General features: G+C 43.3%; 1 protein-coding gene across 3 annotated transcripts in view; it reads right to left on the reverse strand.

The window, feature by feature from the left end:
* The window catches only part of sbf1 (SET binding factor 1), a 43,353-nt gene that overhangs the window by 22,356 nt on the left and 1,776 nt on the right, over positions 1 to 19,221 (reverse strand). For 2 of the 3 annotated variants that reach the window (XM_037459964.2, XM_037459962.2), the window contains exons 2-7: positions 8,203 to 8,288; positions 6,389 to 6,526; positions 6,170 to 6,295; positions 5,613 to 5,723; positions 1,798 to 1,827; positions 406 to 511 (exon numbers count right to left, since the gene is read on the reverse strand). In XM_037459964.2, the coding sequence (XP_037315861.2) occupies positions 406 to 511; positions 1,798 to 1,827; positions 5,613 to 5,723; positions 6,170 to 6,295; positions 6,389 to 6,526; positions 8,203 to 8,288 (597 nt within the window). The remainder of the gene's footprint in view (positions 1 to 405; positions 512 to 1,797; positions 1,828 to 5,612; positions 5,724 to 6,169; positions 6,296 to 6,388; positions 6,527 to 8,202; positions 8,289 to 19,221) is intronic. The other variant, XM_037459963.2, reaches the window with a different exon arrangement.

A 19,221-nucleotide genomic window follows, 5' to 3' on the forward strand; every position in this document is an offset into this window, starting at 1 on the left:
TTACGCCCCTTATTACTGATTGGGTGGGTGAGCGAGCCTTTCTACCCAGTTCTGAAAATGATATAACATTATAAATACTGTATCTGATTATTTGTATTTTGTCCATTGCTTTGTTTATTAATTGCAGTAAATGGGGACGGCAGAGTGTAGGACTTCAGGGAAGTCAGGGAAGTCTAGGGTTGTAGACCCATCGGTCTTCTCTAAATAGCAAATAGCAGATAAATTAGCACTTTCTTGTTTCTTGTTCTTTTGAGTTTGTATCCTTATGGTTAAAATGCACTTATTGTAAGTCGCTTTGGATAAATACTTCAGCTAAATAACATGTAATGTAATGAGTTATATTCACCAAGCAAGAACCTGAAAATACACTACTGGAATGAACTACATATTGAGAAGTAACCGTACCAAGCTGTCTGAAGAGCTGTGCCACAGTGCTGCCGCTGACCGGAAGTGCGTCATCGATGGGAGTCTGGATGACTTGGCGGTCGCCAGCGCCTAATGTTATGGTTCTCTATAGATTAAGACAGAGAAAATAAGAGAGCTTAGAAGAACAAAGAATGCCCGCCGCTCCACAGAAACATTGGGTTTTAATCACAGTGCGTGTCGGATGAGCAGCTTGGGTCAGCGAAGGAGAGGAGGACCCCACAGAGTCTTAGCAGGTACATCACAAGTAAAATGCAAGCCATTCAAGCCGATGGAGCCGGGAATGGAGCCGTGCAGGGCTCCATGCCAACGACCGCACTGCAGAAAGAAAAACACCAACGTGTCCAACAAGCCTTTTGTGGGAGAGAGAAATCCAAGCGGCGTGTCATGCGCAGGCCATTTTTCACGGCAGCATATGGAAAGCACAAGCGGTAAGGAGATTGATCAGGATGATTGGTTTAGCACCGTGAAGTGAGTCCTGGGATAAAATGAGAAGTTCCAACTTTCAGCCTGCTGGACAGACTCATCTGATCTAGATGGCGTTTCTAAAACAGAGCTTTCTTTAAACAGCTCATTACAGGGACGAAAGTGTCTCTCTGATGTGAACGGAACTCTGTGTCTAACAACCACATCCTCCATTACACACACAAACAAGCAGATTTGGTAAGGCTGGATGTCTGCTTAGCTCCAGACAAAGCCAATAAATATTGACTTTTGTGTGGTTTGGATGACTAGCATTTACGGGAATGGAATCAAAAGGATTTAGACGGCGAAAATATAAATGGATCCCGTTCGAGCACAATAATACGGCTATGCGTTACAAGACGAGGACGTCTGTGGAGAGATCACCTGGCTGCTGGACCTCTGATGTACACTAAACATTTGAGACTCCCTTTGAAAATTAACTACAAATCAAATCTAGGTTGTGCTTCAAAGGCGCTTTTTATCATACCAATAGAATTACATGTAAGCTTTCAGGGTTCACAGACACGTTGGATACATCATTTGTTTCTGGGAACAAAAGAATGTATTAACTGTTCAACCTGACTGATGGAGCACCTTCATCAAAGTTCTAAATGACTCAAATCTGAAGAGCTTCATCTTGCTTTGCGCTGTTAGCAAGTTACACTTTTTAAAGCTTCCTGGAGTTGTTAACCAACCGAAGGCAAAGCTTAACTTCAGTTCCAAGGAAAGATTGAGAGGTTTGCATAAGACGTTTTGTGGAATCATTGATCAGTTGTTGGTCAGACATTAAGCGTGTATGAAAGATTTTGAGGTTGGCTGAGGGGAATGGGTATGGGACGGGCACAGGAAGCCCAAAGAGCTCAGAACTGATTGGAGCCGGGACAGAGAGAGGGAGATGGGCTGGCGTACCGAACTGGCTGCTCTCTCCTGCTCGGCTGGCTACACACACACACACACACACACACACACACACACACACACACACACACACACACACACACACACACACACACACACACACACACACACACACACACACACACACACACACACACACACACACACACCAGAAGACGGCATAGGTTAGAAACAAGAAATAAGGACAACATGACAGTGATGTATCAGGAAGCTGCAAAAACAATGTTATGAACATTGTGAACTCCAAGTTCGAAGAAAAAAAAAAAAGCACAAATGTGACATGAGAGACAAGCACACATAAAAAAGCATTGCCATCATTTAGCATCTGGCAGCACGATAACAGATGATGCATCAAGCCTTTCTGTAAGTACCTGTCATTTACAGCAGTCATTAACTAATTGAGAGGTATGCATGTTCCCTTTACTAGAACAGCTCATTGCTCATTGTTGATCTCTCAAACACACACTGAGTAGTCCTGTTGCAATAAGTTCTTCACTGCTGGATTGTATATCCACTTGTATGTTAGTGACAGTATGATCCTCAGGTGACGCTACAGTAACAGCACTCATCACTTCAGCAGGTCCTTTTGATTCTGCCGCTGTTAAAAACCAGAGATTTATGCTAAGTCTCTCGTGATTTATTCCCTTAGTAAACATGAGTTTATGGTCTCAATCTCTAGATTCAAGTCTTCTTTAAACAGCATGATGTTCATTATAGTGACGGGGCGACACTCTGATTAACAAGCCCTATATGGCGTCTCTACTTCACTCCTTCAAATATGGTGACTTTGTGTTCATCTGATGCAAAAAAGTTGTTGACAGCTGTAATCAAAGATGACAATAGAAAAACTATCAAACTTAGTCACAGACTTGAGTGGAAACACTGTGATGCACCCTTCACACCGCAATGATCGGAGGAGAAGATGTTAAACTAAAGGTTTAAAGGCTACATGGGAACTGACGTGTGTTCTTGTCATGTGACAGAAAATTGCAACAACCTCAAGCAAAACAAATTGTGGAACTCTCAGTTTGACGTGCTTTCCTTTCCCACTCAGTTCAGCCTTCAAGCTCTACTGTCGCTCAAATGGCTTGGCCGCGTGACAGACAGTGTCGGGAAACCGGGAATAGAATTCCCTCTGAACTGTAACAGCTCCATCGCTAATGGGTGGGAAGATCAGCCTGTCACTTCCTTTCATTGGGGAAATTGAACACTACCACACGCAGAGTTCAGAGGTCAGGGTCAGATGCCGTGTAGTTTGTGGTGAAACGATGCAGAAGTGGTGGTTTGATCCATTTGTTCCTGACCCCAAATCCGCCCTGCTGTTGTACCATCTCCATTTCTCACAACAGGGGAGGGCAACTTCTAAAAAATAAAGAAAATCTAAAAACAAAGCTAGTTGGCCTTGGATGAATTACTGAGTCACTACTCTAGATGTGGACCCGCATGCTTACATTTACAGTTTATTAACACACCGTGCATGAACACACTCTTGACATAGCGGTCAGTCCTACGAACCATTGCTGAGCTCTGATTGGACCAAAACCTTTTGGGATAAGACCGTTTCAACCGGTATACCGCCCAGCCCTAGGCACACATATTACAGGAGGAAAAACTCTGCTGTGTACGTTTGGGAGAGCATCTCATGTACTGACAGACATTTAGCCGCTCACTGAGGGATCACACAGTTCTAGGAATGGGTCACGCTTTTCTAAGTGGAATCCCCTCCTCTTGAGTTGAAGGAAAAGGACAGTTTGTGCTTCGATGGAGAGATGCAGTAAAAACTTGGATGTCTTCGAGGGGGTGCATGCACATATATGTGTGCTTGTTTGTTTAAGCAAAAATGCATGCACTCATGAGTGTTTTCAGCTATGTGTGTGTGTATTAATACTGATTAGATCTCATCTGCCCATCTGCTGGGCCATATGTTCACAAAGGCAACCCAAAGACAACCTGCACAACAACATGTGTGTATGTGTGTGTGTGTTTTAGAAAGTGAGGATTCAATTGAAAAATAATCAGTGTAGCTTATGTCAAACATGCCCAGAAAAGCAGAAATAATTTTCTTGTGGAAACTGAAAACAGAAAAGGAGCAGAAGTGCCATCAATCCCAAAAATATTTGAAATTATGACGAGAAAGCAACACAAAACCACGTCCGCTCGTTTGATCCACAAAATCACTAACAGAGAGTGGCTTGTTGATTGGTGGATGAGTGTTACCTGGAAACAGGCCAGCGGCCAATCACAGTCCACGCCATGAGGAACATGATCTAAACTACAAACTGGCGACTCATCCGTCTGTAATACAGAGGAACCAGTGTACAGTAGGCTGCACACGAACGGCACACTTTGCTCATAATATGGGGAAGCCACAGTGGGACGGTTTAACCGATGAGCATTAATCATGGGCAACAATATGTGTAATGGGAAAGTTTGATAAAATGCAATAAATCAAGTCAACTTGTTGTCATGGTGATATCAAATATATGCAAAATAAAAATAGGAAAATGGAAAATGGGAATAATGGGAATAATGAAAAAATCCTTTACAAAGGACTGCTGCTTATTGGCCAACATTGACAGCAATGTTCAGTTCCAAATACCAGTGTGTTCACCAGTATATATTGTTTATAAATGTATGATTCCTTGAATAACTCAATTACCGTAATTTCCGGACTATAGAGCGCACCTGAATACAAGCCGCACCACCTAAATTTAGAGAGAAAATTAAATCTGTAGATGTATAAGCTGCACCTGTCTATGAGCCGCAGGTGTCCACATTGTAACATGAGATATTTACACAGAAGGATGATTTTTAATCACCGGAAATAAATGTATTTTATCCAAAAAGTGCCTCTAACACGGCAGAAAAACAGTGGGGAATGGTATTTTCTGAATATTAGACCACACAGAATGCGTTGTTACACCACTGTGTTCTCCCAGTCTTGAGGAACGTTTTCAAGTTGGAGCCATCTGCTTTTATTTCCTCTGAAAGCTTTCGTCATATTTTTAAATTGAGTAAGTTCTTCACATTGCTGTGTACAACGTCTCAGTTTCCTTCTCCAACAGCCAGATTGGTTGCCCGTAACTTAAATGCTTGATCATATGCATTCCTACGTTTATTTTCCATGACGAGGTATTTTTTTCGCTCTCTCACGCATTAGCCCGTAAAGAATGATACATTATCCGCACCGTTGTATAAGCCGCAGGGTACAAAGCGTGGGAAAAGAGTAGCAGCTTATAGTTGGGAATTTACGGTACTATATTGGTCAAATTTCTACCCCTCTATGGAGGGGATGGGTATTGTTGGTGTCACAGACATGTCCGTTCTTTTTATCTGCTAAATGTCTGTTAATTTCGACTAAATGACGCAGTGAAATTAAGAGAAATGCTGCAGTCCGCACTAAAGACAATACACTACGCTTGACAAAACACTGTGCCCTTCAGCGGACCAGGAGACCGGCCGTGAAACTAGCTCTATGCTGAAGATCAGCACCATTTTAACAATTATCGTCTGCATACAGAAACAGAGTCCAACCACAGCAGGGGCCTTTTTTGGACATTTAGTGGCAGCAAAGGCCCGTGTTGATGGAGGTTGCTGCGCTAACCTGCTGCGCCAACAGACTACACTGCTGAGCGAGGCCTGAGGAAACCTACGGGGTGTAGACCATCCAGCAGCAGCAATACAGCAGAAGGAAAGAGACTGAAGAGCGGTCCTTGGGCAACATTGAGCCCTTAGGTTTGTCGAACATGGTGGTGTGTGTGTGTGTGTGTATGTAAGAGACAAAGGTAGGAGTGGTCAGCAGTTACCTGAGAGCCTCCAGCGATGGGGATGACGCAAGTGAGGAGATTTCCAACCACCGTTTCCATGGGGACAGTAAGGCCATCTACATGGACGGTGTAGATCAGACCCAAACAGTTCTGTTCAATCAGGAGGGAGGGCACAAGGGTCAATAAAAGCATGCCACACAGACAGAAGGCTCTCGTTTGACTATTATATTCTACAGTGTGGGATATCAGTGATGTGAGGCTGTAGAAGTCAGCAATGGTAATAAGAAAAAGTTAAATTTGCTCAACTAAGGGTTAAAAAAGGAAATGAAGCCAGTCAAAGAGATACACTTAAATTCAACAGGTGTACACTTTTCTGATTAATAAGAACAATGTGTGGTGTAATAGCCATTTTGTTGACATTGAGTCTGTTTGTTTTGTTAGGGAGAAAAATGAGAAATAAATTAAAAGAGAGCGTGTGGAACATGCTCGCACACACATACACACGCATCGCCTAACCCTAATGTCTACTGACAGGCGATACATAAACTACATATGCACAAATAAGTGTTTTGAGGCAGTCTGTGTGTGTGTCATACCCTGAAGACCTCTGTGTGGTCCAGTCGGGACACCAGCACCAGGCTCTTGGGGGCGAAGACCTTAGCTGGTTGGACGACAGTGAGCTCATCGTCGGCCTCGTCCACCTCGCCGGCCGCCTTCTGGAGCTGGACAGAGACAAGCATCACATCAGCTTAACACTACACCTTTTTTGCATCTTCGCATACCAAACGGCGCTGATCCAAATCCGTCTGTCTCACCTGTGGGTTGTCCAGACCCTCCCAGAAGGTAAAGCAGGCACAATAGTGACGCTCAGAGTTGATGTCAGTCAGAACCGCTACAAAGAAGGAGGCAGGTTGCCGCTCGGGAACCAACTGCCAACCGCTGGGCTGACAGAACTACAGAGGAGGAGGAGGAGGAGGAGCGGGTTAGCGGGTAATGGGCTCAACAGGGGGAACATGCTTTCATCTCAATTCAATCCACAGCCAACAGTTTATGAAGCCATTTTTTAAATGCTTTTTTCACTGGGTTCCAGCCGACATTCGTGTGAATCCGTGTCACATTGCATAGGCTTTGTTTCTCCTGGATAGCGTATGACTAAAGCCCCACTGGTGGCCCCGAGAGAGATTGCCCACAAAGTTCAGTTAGAGAAAACAAGCAACATTGGGGATATTTAGAGCTTTAGCAGTGTTGACACTTTAGGTCAAATTGACCAGATTGCATTCTACACATCTCTGACTCAAATCTGACAGCGTGAACAGCACAAATACAATAGGACATTGCACACACAAAAAACAAAAATATATAATATGTATCAATACAAATAAATAAATATCAAATAAATCTGTCAGTCACAATCAAGCACTAAAGTGTGAACATAGCCATAACGCCTTGAAACGAATGTGGTTACATTGGAGGAACAAGCAGTGGGTCACTCAATCCAGTATCCCTCCTCAGAGGACCATGCGTATCCATATGCACCCTGGCTTTGTTCAATCAACTGATGTGGGATATTCAACCGGATGAAATAGCGCCCTTAGATAACCTTGTACCAAGTGATCAATACCCAGGGTTCATACACATTATTTCCATGATTTTTCCACGACTTCAAACTAAATTTCCCTGAGCAAAAGGTTTGTGAAATCTCTGTGTACATAAAACAGTGAGAAAATATTTAAACTAACAATGGGAATTCCAAAAGGTATATACAGTGTTACCCTACATTCAATTAGGCCCCAATAAAGTATGTTTTTATGTTTACAATTATCCACTTTGGATAAATATCTTTAGGCGTTTTCCCGTGACAGAATTTATTAATAGTATATTAAGTTGACGCTTTGTTGCGTAAAATATAGACCAAACAAAAAAAATCAAACGATCTCCTGTCATTCTTAAAATAAAGTGTCTGCTACACTTCCCTGGCACAGTGGATGATTCCTGAGCTACTGTTTTTATGGCAATCAAACTTTTTGCTTAAGTTGCGTTCAACAAAAGCACTGTGCGAACTATTTGCGTTGCGAATATTTGAGCGTCCTGCTCATATTTTAAGCTTCTCTCTTTAAAATCATCTTCATTATTTGAAACATATCTTAAATGAACCACGTGAGAATATATATATATATCAAATTTCCATGACTTTTGTGATTTTATTCTATATATATATATATATATTTTTTTTTTTTCATAACTTTCTCAGGACTGGAAATGAGCATTTTAAAATTCCATGACTTTTCCAGGTTTTTCATGACCGTACGAACCCTGAATACCGCCGGGGTTAAGTCAGTCCATGAAATATTTCCTCGTTAGTGTACTGAACATGTATTTTTTTAATTTAGAAATAACCTGATATAGATCCACAAAAACACCAGAAACCATTTCATTATAGCCTTGAAAAGTTTTATTCAAGAACTGTTTAGAACAAAATCACTTATCCATGACTAAAAAAAACCCGTTACGAAGGTGCCAACCCATTTGAACCTGGAATAGCTCAGTGTATTGCTCCAAAGAAATGGAACCCGTATTCCCCACAGGGTTAAGTGGCTTGCTCTACCCACTCGTCTACGAGTTGACTCACCAGCTCTATGCCTTGTGGGAAAGGGCTGTCCTCCCAGTCTTTCTCAGGAAACCGCTGGAGAATGCGACCTTGACCTTCACCCTCCGCTGCGGAGAGAAAGAGAGGGACAAATACAGGGGTCAGTCCATGCTATTTACATCCTTTGTTGTCTATTTGCTTCTTTAAAGAGACTCCTTAGATGTCTGAACATTGATTTGTTTCAATAGACGACTTTTGGGAATGGATTTCGAAATAGAAATAAACTACGAATTCATGTTGAAACACAATGTGTGTTTTGTTCCAACATGCCACAGGGATGGGAAGTCTGATAAGACGGCTTCAGTGTGAGGAGAGGACTATGGAGGCAGACGCTGGACACAACTGATGTCAGTCAGTCAGTTGCTAAAGTGCTTCTATTACTGCACATTCACTACTAATTCATCCAAGACTTATGAATGGATCTTTAGAAAGATCAGGTCAGCTGTATCCTCCAGTGTGGAATTTTGGTCGTCGTCATGTTGGACTGCAGAGTGGAATGTGGCGTGCAGAGCAGTGACGCTGGTGATGCTCCATACGGCTCCGGTATAGACCTGTCAATCACTGTGTAGGCATACGCTGCTTATTGGTCTATTTGACTATAAAGGCCCCATTATTTCATGCTGCATTGAAGAATACATGAAAGAAAAAGAAAACTCATGTTTACCATGTTGACCCATAGACTTCTATACGATCTACATTTGAGCCACTTCCCATTGGCTGTTCTTTTTAGACCCGGACGTTGGCGCTTGTCTGGTGGTAACTGTCATTGCCACTTGGTAAGTTCAGATGAAGTCTGAGAAACATCAACTGGTTACAGTGGTTTTCATGTCCATTTGCTCTCCTACATTAGTCCATATCCACATGCTAAAAAGTAGTGTAATGTGTTGTGATATTGTTTTTTTCTTGCTGCTAGTTAATGAGGCCATTGCCACTGTTGGCGAGAGGGCCTCGCTCATAACAGTGGTACAATGACACGACAAAGGCCCTCTTATGTAACCACCACAAGCCCGCCTTTCAGCTTGGCTCCATCCGAAGGCCTGCAGGCCGCTTAATGGCAGCATTCATCCGCACAGAGAATACACTTATCCTCCCGAAACAAAAGGAGCTGAATCAAGCATACAACTGTACAAGACTAAATATTATCCCATGCTGATAAAAAAGGAGACATTTTCACCAGCATTTCCAGCAGTCCGTGGCAGTTTCCTGCCTCAGAGAAAATAACGGAGGCTTTTTAGCAAGGAAACTAAGCAGAAGCTCAGACTCACGGAGACAATGCACAAACAGAAAGTAGGCCAGCTCCCAAAACACACAGGGATATACTTAAGTCACCCAGGGATATGTGGACGCCTGTGTGTGCAACGCTTTGGGTGCAAGTTATCAAAGACATGTTGTTTAGAGCTGATTGTCTTACTTCTCTGACCTTTACTCATCAGCCATTAACAAAAAACGTTTTGAAAAAAAACTTTTAGAGACCCCTTAACAGGTCTTTCTACTCCGGATACTCAATGTTTCCCCTACCATTATAACAGAGGGTCGCCCCGTGAGTGCGTTTTTTTCCCCCAACGCACTGTAGTCCCGCAACAACACGTGCTCTGTAGTTTGAGTATTGCAGCTGTTTGTTTATTTCACACTGATGTTTAACTGGAAGCTGCCTCAAAAGCGCACTCAATTTTCCACGTAGCACGGCAGTCGCACCAGTGAAGTACAGTGCAGCAAAGCGAAAGCTAGCCAGTAGGCGGAGGGGGGGGGGGGGGACGCACACACACAGAAAATTCTCGTGATACAAAATAGATGTGGATGAAAAGATGAATTTAAATAATTCCATAGCTTTTTTCTTAAGGCGAAAAAGCTTAAGTGACATCTTTACCTTCATTAAGGTGCACCATCATTCATTCCATCAATTACACCTGTTTTAAGTCTGTAACATGAGGCACATACCACAACCTATCTTGTGCACATTCCATCGTTATACGTCAGTTTAGCAGAGCTAAAGCATGCTGGGACAGGAATTTCTAAGAATGAGCGTGCGTGTGTCGCCTGGCACGACCTTGTGTTGTGTTACTGTGTGTTGTCAGTGGGTGACGTGCTTCAGGTGTGTTACAAACGAACAACGAGAGAGGGTGTGACAAGCAGAGGCCGGGACTGTAACACTTGCAGCCAACAGCAGGGCCGAGTGGGAATCTTTTGACCATTTACAGCAGGACATCCTGCGGTCGAGGGAGGAGTCAGTAAACTAGTGCACTGGGAGTCACACACACACACACACACACCTATCTATAGCACTGGGTCTGCTACATATAAAGGGTATGATTCCACACAGGAGGATCATTTTGACAAAAGGAATATAGAGAATGTAAACAAGATTCCAACGAACTTCACACAAGTTGCGGCAGATAAACACGACAAAATAACTGGTCGACGAAAGGTTTACATTGGAGCAAAAATATCTTTGTATAACAACGGCTAGCCGCTCAACATGCTGCTTGAGTCAACCATCCGAGAACCTTTTTTGTGATTTTACGTGCTACTTCCATTATGATGCAGAATATAGATGTCTCTCTGTCAGTTGTTTATAAGCCCAACAGATGCATATAGATGCTTATAACTGGTTATATTGTGTAAATACTGCTGTAACTGAACCAATGCCTTGATGTTTTCAGTAGCAGTATGAGGATCTCAAATAACGCAGTCTACAAAATTACAGACTACTCACTTAATTTATTTTAAACCTCTGGATGGACTCACATGGACAGTGAAGCCGTACTGCAAACACAAGCTACAGACGTTCCAGCGCAACATCTGGGTCTTAAATTGTCTCATGTTTTGTAACATGCTATGCAGAAATAGGGCAGGAATATGGTGCTTTATTCTATTTAATTATTCATGATAGTGTCTGCAGGCTTCCTGGAATATGAAATGAAGCTTGAATGCTGTAAGTGAAGAACAGTGGTGAAAACACAAAAGGTGGCAGAGGGAGAGACTCAACTTGGGATGACAATTTTTAGTCAGTATTTCTCATCGGGACAAACAACAAGTTGCAATCTCAGTCTGTACTGAGGGGATTAAGTTTGAGAAACATCCACACATTCTTCACGCTATCCAGATGTGTGCTGGACCAATCAGCAAACTAAGAATGTCATCAACCAAATACAAACACTGCATGGCAATGTTTCTATATTATAGCAGACATTTCATATACACAGGGAGCTGGGCCTGAAATGTACCACATCTCGACCACAATGACAATATCAGAATGTGTCAAGTATCTCCCTTGTTATGGGTGTGTTAAGATGTGATAAACCTCTTCCTTCATGACAACATCTAGGCAGCGCCGATAGTATCTAGCACAACAATATCAAACATGCACTATTGTTGACTAATAAAGACCTAACGTAAATTCATTTTGGGAATATGTCAGTATGTTGGTAGCGTTGTCATAACAGAGCTGCATTCTTCATCATCATTCACCCAGTGTTTCTGATTTCATCACAAACATCAAACTAAACCAAGACTGCCAACACTAAAAATGACTTTAAAGTGACTAAACTACTTAAGGCTTAAAGACTGAATCTAAAGGCTGCCCAAAGGAACACTGGAAGGGTCCCCTCCAAGTCCCACCCCCTGCTTTAGTGGGCAGGGCACCAGTGGATGATGACCGTTTTAACGAAGCCCTCCCTTCCCTCACTGGAGAAGGGGGCTAAAGAGGGTCACTCTGGAATCTCAACTCAAACGCTTGGGCTAGCTGCTTAACCCCACAAAGCAGTAATAGCTTTGGGGGCAGATGCTGCTAATGCGAAGAGCCCTCGCACTGCGAGTGGAATGTGAAAATGAGGGCAATGGCCTTGCGGGGGTGTGATATCAGTGTTGCTGACTGGAAGTCTATTGGCTTCTTTCTGAGGAGGGACATTTATCTCTACAACTGACTGCCTTCTAGTCACCAAATACAGTTTATTTCAGCACTAGCACTAGTTTGTCTTTTTGCGACATCTTAGAACCAAAAGAGTGACTTAGAAGCACTGGAGACGCCACAACCTACTGCATTCCCTAATGTACACGAACCAGAGAATGGAACAGGTGACTGCTGTGAGCCACCGCCCTGTGTTTCTGGTTTTTGTCCATTCCAGTGAATTGGGAGGAGCTGTGTTAGGAACACAATTAGAGAGCGACAATCCAGCGTCGGAAATTACACAAGGGCAAAGGGCAAAACGGCCTCCCAAGAAATATAATTTTGCCCCGATATCACAAGGAGGGGCAAAAAAAATGCCTCCATAATTTCCTTTAAAATAATTTAGTTAACTTTTCCCATCGAGAAATACGCGTCCTTTCATCACCAGACGACCGAGCGACATACCATCAAGTATAAATGATTTATTTAGCGGTTTATTTAACGTTGGCTAGCTCTGATTAGCTACAAAGGGTCTCTAGCTAGGTAATGTTAGCTAACGTCAGACAGAGTGCAGTCGGTGATAAGTTGACTAGTTAACTTGTGGTTAACCGCCAATCCTCTATTTCCTCTATAAAAAAATTTATTTGGGTAAAAATTAATTGACACTGCAGATGGAGGTTTCAATGTTTTGTTTCTTGTTTTTAAAGAAGCAAGGAACGGTCAAGCTGTTTGACTTTTCTGAACATATTGCTAAAGACGAGAAACTCCAAAGAAATAAACATAAAATTGAATGAGTCAGATTTATGTTTTATGTTTGTTTGAAAAAAAAAAATCTAGGAAAACACAAAAAAAAATTATGAGGTTAAATGTTATTTCACAAGTTTAAAAAAATGCCCCCAACTTCTTAGAAAATACCCCTGGATAAAACCTGAAAAGCTAAATATGTAAATGTCCTACCCTGCCACGATCGGTGCGTTCAGTTACATCACAGAGCGCCCAGCGGTCGGAGCTAGTTTTGGGTCTTACGTGTGTTGAGAGTGAGTCATGGTCATAACTTTATAACAACAATGAATAACCCACAACAAACGCTCTTTACAGGGTAAAAAACCAGAACACAACAGCTTGTGACACATAACGTTTTGTAATACTAATAATTTTGCATTTATTTAAAAGAAATCCCTACTGAACTGCATGCTGGGTACAACTCACAACAAGAAGTAACTCTGTTGCTACATGAAAACACAAAAAGAGCGATACAGGAGGAACAACGAGAGACCAGAGATGCAACAACACAACAACACAACAACTTGTGCCCAAGAGAGGAGCTGCGTCTGTTTGGAGGGTTTTTGGTTTTGATAAATCCAACGTAAGTTACGTTAGATCAGAAAACGATTTATTGCAACGTCTGTCGATCCTCTGGTGGCAACGCTAGCAGCCACAACAAGCTAACACGCTAACGAGCTAACACGTGAACAACTCGCCAGTTGCGAGCAAGTTGGCCAGCGAGCAGCTGTTCGGGTAGCCGTGGTCGTTTTCGGTGTCAATGAATTAATGTGTTTACTTGTTAAAGCAATACCGTGATATACGGTACGGGATACCGTTAGAATGTTTCTTAATACCGTGATATGGATGTTTGGCCGTACCGTGCAGCCCTGCTATTCGGTACAGCCCTACCCACGTAGCCCCAACTCCAGCAGGGGGGATTCTTACTACACACACAAACACACTTGTTCACGCACGATTGGGGCACTCAGTCATGCTCTCTGTGACACACACACACGCCTGAGGGAGAGTGTACCTGAGTGATATGAGAGAGTGACTCACACCCTCTCATTAAAGGCAGCACCACAGACTGAGGACCCTTGTGGGGGACATTCACACATGTAATAAGTAACGCTTACCATTCAGAGCGGTCTGAATTTTGTGTCAGATGCCGGCAAAGACAACGATACCGCATTAACAAATGAGCCAAGAGGCTGAGCGGCGCTACCAGTCAAGAGCCAAGTAGCGGGTGAAAAAAAAGCCCCCGCTCCATCTGGGGACCGCCGTTTCCCCGGAGACAATGTGGGACCTTTTCTTTCTGGCTTTTCAGCAAACTCACATCCTTCCTGCAAAGAACGCAACAAAAACTAGAGGCTGTCCAGGAGGGGAAACGGCCTCAGAGAGACAAAACTCATTTAAATTCAGGTCTCACTCAAATCCAGTTTCCACAGATTATTAATAACATGAGTTTCATCTCTCTCTGCTCGAGTCATAGGAGACAAAACCTGACAGACCATAAGGACTCGGCATTGTTTTTTATGAGCCATCAGAGACACTGCACCTGTTTTCAGTGTGGGGGGGGAATCCCAGCAGCCTTTTAAGAACTGTAAAGTAACATGCTGATAGGAACAGATCTAACAGTGACGTCATTACAATTTCGTGCTTATCAATATTTTATGAATACTCTGCGATTTACTGCGATCAACTGTGTTGCTGAGACACATCAAATAAAATTAAGAACAAGAGGTCATGAACATTTTACAGGTCGTTTTCTGTTTGGCTCAAATATAACATCACGTGTGGTGTGACGTCCAGGAGCGACAGGAACCAGTGCCTAGGACTCATCTGTGGATGACAGTCACACGATGCCCTGCATGCTGACACATGTCGGCATCCCAGACTCTAAGGAAGCTTTAGGTGGAGGAGCAGATAAGGAGGATGGATTGGTTTGGTAAATAAAAAAACCTTTGTCCTCCTTCAGCAGTACCCTCCCTCTCTCAAATCATTCCAACCAGCACTCTTCTGTTCCCCCTTTACCACTGCCACTTAATTCTAGCACCATGTCTTTTTACATCACATCCAAAGCGACTTACGTTGCATTATAACCCATGCGTTACATTTGGCCTGGGGAGCAATTAGGGGTTAGGTGTCCTGCTCAGGGACACTTCAACATGGCACATGGGGCAGCCGGGATTCAAACCGCCAACCTTGCGGCTCCCAGCGCATCACAGTACTCTCCATGCGCCACCATCGCCCCATTTTCTGCTTTAAATGAAGGATGAAGCTTTTTCTCAGCCGCAGCACCCACGCACATGGCCCCGGAAATACCAGTGTTACCCAGCAACCATGACACACTGGTGTCTGGTTACCAAACAGAAACCGAGTGTCAAACAATGGAGGCAGACAGCTAGGTTTGAGCTCAACTTGAGATTACCAGCTATATGACACCCATTTGAAATAGGTCTTTTCTCAATTTCTTCTTAGCACTGAATGAGGCAAATGTGGAACATTAACAAAACACTCCCACCAATACTCATTCCAACATAGTAAGTGTCATCAGATGTATGCTGCCATCGGTTGGAAGTTGTACAATCGAGGAGAGACCAGCGAACAGCGTGATGTCATGTTTTGGTCATATCTCCCACCATATCATATGAAGAGGAGACTTTAATAATCTGAATCACCTTTAAACAGCGAGGACCTATTTGGGGGGGGGGGGGGGGGGGGGAATTCAGCACAGTGATATCAAACCAGGTCTGAACACTCCCATCATAATTTTTAAACCAATCACATCCTACACAGAAGATTAAAGGAAGTGCAGTGGTGGGAATCAGATTGTTTCTTCTAATCCACAGATTTGACCTAGAGGCTGTCTTCATAAACTTAATCTTCTACCACTGGTAACTCTCCCGGGCGTTCTGCTGTATTCATTCAGCCGCCTCAAAGAGAAATGAGGGACTTCATCCAAGAAGCGGTTGAAATTTTAAACTACGCCAGTAACTAAAAATGCATTCATGGAAAGGACCACTAGTGTGTTGTGTAGTTCTCTCCATATAGAAGGACAGTCATTTTTTGAATGTCCTGCCACTGAATATTGCTTATATCCAACACTGTGTGCAGGCTAAACCCAGGATTTTACTCCTGGGAGCAATTCATTTCTTATATAAACTCCAGAAAATTTCAATTTGTCTCAGAAAATTGAAAGCTGTGAACCAAAAGACCAGAAGCCGCACAGATGCTTGAGCAGTGTCAGCTACCCAATAGAGGGCCATATATTCTGTGCTTTGTCCCATATCGGTTACAGATGACTAGTACTTTTTAATTTCATTTTAAATTTTTAAGTTATTTTATAGCTCTTGGTCATCTTAAATGTGGTGTATAAATTAAATGAACTTGCACTTACTACAATTATGGTAATAATTTGATGAATAAGCTTCAAGTGAACTCTGGTGTGTGAGAGAGAGAGAGAGTTTGTGTGTGCGTGCGTGTGCATTGACAGTGTCACCATTTGTGACAACAATTAAACTTTTTCTGCGTTATGAAGAAATAATAGACAGATGAATAAAAAACGCTGGAATCACTCCTCAGAGATTTGAGGGATTGCGCCCTTGAGCACCAGCGGGCTGTGAGCAATACGGACTGAAACGCCTTTGTCCTGAGAATACCGGGGAAATACCGGGGAAACCAGCACAGCACCAAGTAACAGGGCAGCCCGAACACCCCAACCAACAGACAAACATCCACACCCTTACAAATATCACTATGTCAACACATATTCACCTTAAATTGCCAAAGTGTCAAAATGTTTCCATTGGGTGGGTTCATGTGCGTGTACGGTGTACGTGGCAATTTATTTTTAAACGTGCATCTTGCATTTAAATGTAGGGCAAAAGACCAAGCCCTCAACACCCCCCCCCCACCCTCCAACCGCCTGATCTAATTTTCTCACATCTCAATCCACACACAAAATGTTGTCCTACACAGACTTGAATTTGCATGAGAGTATACAGATTATGCGTCACCTAAAAGAATTGGTCTATGGGCTGTGCGTGTGCGTGTGTGTGTGTGTGTGTGTATCCCAACCCCTAGCACACTGAAACACACGCCTCTGTATCTGTGTAGTAGAAGTGAGAGAATGAGGGCAGGTCTGGGGCCCCGGGGCCACAGTCTCCCTCGTGAATAACAAGTATTCAGCACAGCAGACAGAATGCTGTAATACAGACTCTCTCACACACATCTACACACATAAGGACAAGGGCAACATCACAACAGTAATATGGTAGTCTTCCCTGTGAATGGCACAGTACAGCTGATATACACAAGATCTTTGAAAATGTACAAAATGCTTAATTGCCTTTGTGAGCTCCTTACAGAAAAAATAGCTTTCTGGTTAGTCGTGGTTACTAAACGCTGACAGAAAAAAAGTTTAAAAAATATATTATTATTATCTATTTCTTTGTCTTGATAGAAAAGCACAAAAATTTAAATTGACTCCATATCAGCACAAAGGAAAATGGCCTTCACATCAAAAAAATCTGCAACATGACAAACTGGTCAATAGGAGACAAGCACTAACCACAATGATGCAGCCTGCAGTGGGGTAGAAGTTGCCGTGGTAACGAAGCAAACTCATACAGCCACAAACATCCAGGCAGCCATCCGAGTGGCCAAATGGAGAAGAGCCCACACCAGAACACACACACACACACACACACACTCATGCACACGAGCGACCAGTGCACCATAGCTCAGCGGCGCTCTGTCGCCTTGTGAAAGGCAGATTGTGAGGGCTATTTCTGAAAGGCTGCAGCACTGCTCAGAAGGAAGTGGCTGCCTGCATGCAGGCCCTGCTGGCAGCATCACACACAATCCGCTCGCTTGCTTTCCATCGGAGAGGTTTCTATTTCCACTTGTGCAGGCGCTCACATTCACACACATCAGTGAATGCACCTGCCAGAGCGACACAAGGTAGTCACGGCCCTGTCCAAGACCAAAACTGACACTTCAACACCAGGGAACGGTGGAAATCAAACGCTTTCAATGAATGTTCAGTAGTTGTGCCAAATTCCCCGTGATCCACAACACCTTGGACACTGGGATTAAGGAACCATCCATGAATCAGCGACTGAAATGGCCATATCGATAGATTGTCTGTACCATTCTCCAGGAGCAGCCACACAAGATCTTTGCATAGATATTGGAGAAAAAAAAGTAAGAGGGGGCATTTCAGAAGCTGTTATCTGTACCATTTCATCAACTCCATTGGCCACCAGAGGTGACATAAGAATATATTCTGCTTACAGAGATGACACCACCACACAGGACTGTTCTTTCATCATGAGTCACGAAAAAGCAGTGCAGCGGTATAGAGACAACTCAAATTTGTAAACATAACAATGGATTCTCAATCCAGCCTGGGTACACCTTTTTGTGTCCTCGTTGGACTCTCCCTGCAAGTTGTGTGTGTGTCTTAGTGTGTGCGTAGAAGGGGCTTCAGAGTCGCTCTAAACCAAAGTGTCCCTCAGGTCCTCTCCACAGCTTCCTGTTTGGGCCACAGACGGTATTCACGTTGGGCTGCTGCTGGGAACTACTGTCAAAACACACCGACATACCCAGGAGTTCCTCAAGAGTCCCTTGTTAGGTGGTCCCAACTATGACAGCTACGGACTGATCCCAACCCTCACGGACTCGTGCCGACCAACATCTTGAGAAAAAGAAAGCTCCACTCATAGTATAACTTTGGATGAGCACAGAGTGAGCAGGATGAGACCTCGAAAGACCAAATGTAGAGGGGGAATGGAGGATTCAAGGCTCTGCCTGCAGGTCAGCATATGTTAAGCAAGCTACATTGTCAGTGTTTCTTTAACAGGAAACCAGGACAGCAAGCATCCAGTAGGTAAGAAGCAGTTCTCCCTGCAGAGCTTCAGTCATTGACTGTGCTCTGAGAAGCAAATGAGAGGAGCTGACGCGAAACCGTCAGTGCCCACGCTCGCAAAACATTCCACTGAGTGGTAACCAGCTACTACTCTCACACGTAGACAGGATGTATGAAATATTGAAAACACAAGAGGAAACTCCACTGTGCATTGGAATTCCTGGTATTCTTATGATCGAGGAGCATTCAATCTTGATTCACAGGATTTTTCTTTACAGTAATTACGCTGATAAAGAAAGAAATAGACAACAATCATCCAAAACCTTTGAACACATGCATGCAAATGGAAATCTGGGGGCATCAGAATGCAAGTATAAACTCAACTCTAGATTTCTAGGAGTTAGGTTGTAGCAGTCACCGATCTGAGGAACCTGTCCACAATGTCCGGATCATTCTCAATCCCTTTTAGGATCTTAGC

The sequence above is a fragment of the Pungitius pungitius genome, chromosome 2 (assembly GCF_949316345.1).
Source record: "Pungitius pungitius chromosome 2, fPunPun2.1, whole genome shotgun sequence".
In the NCBI taxonomy this organism is placed as follows: domain Eukaryota; kingdom Metazoa; phylum Chordata; class Actinopteri; order Perciformes; family Gasterosteidae; genus Pungitius; species Pungitius pungitius.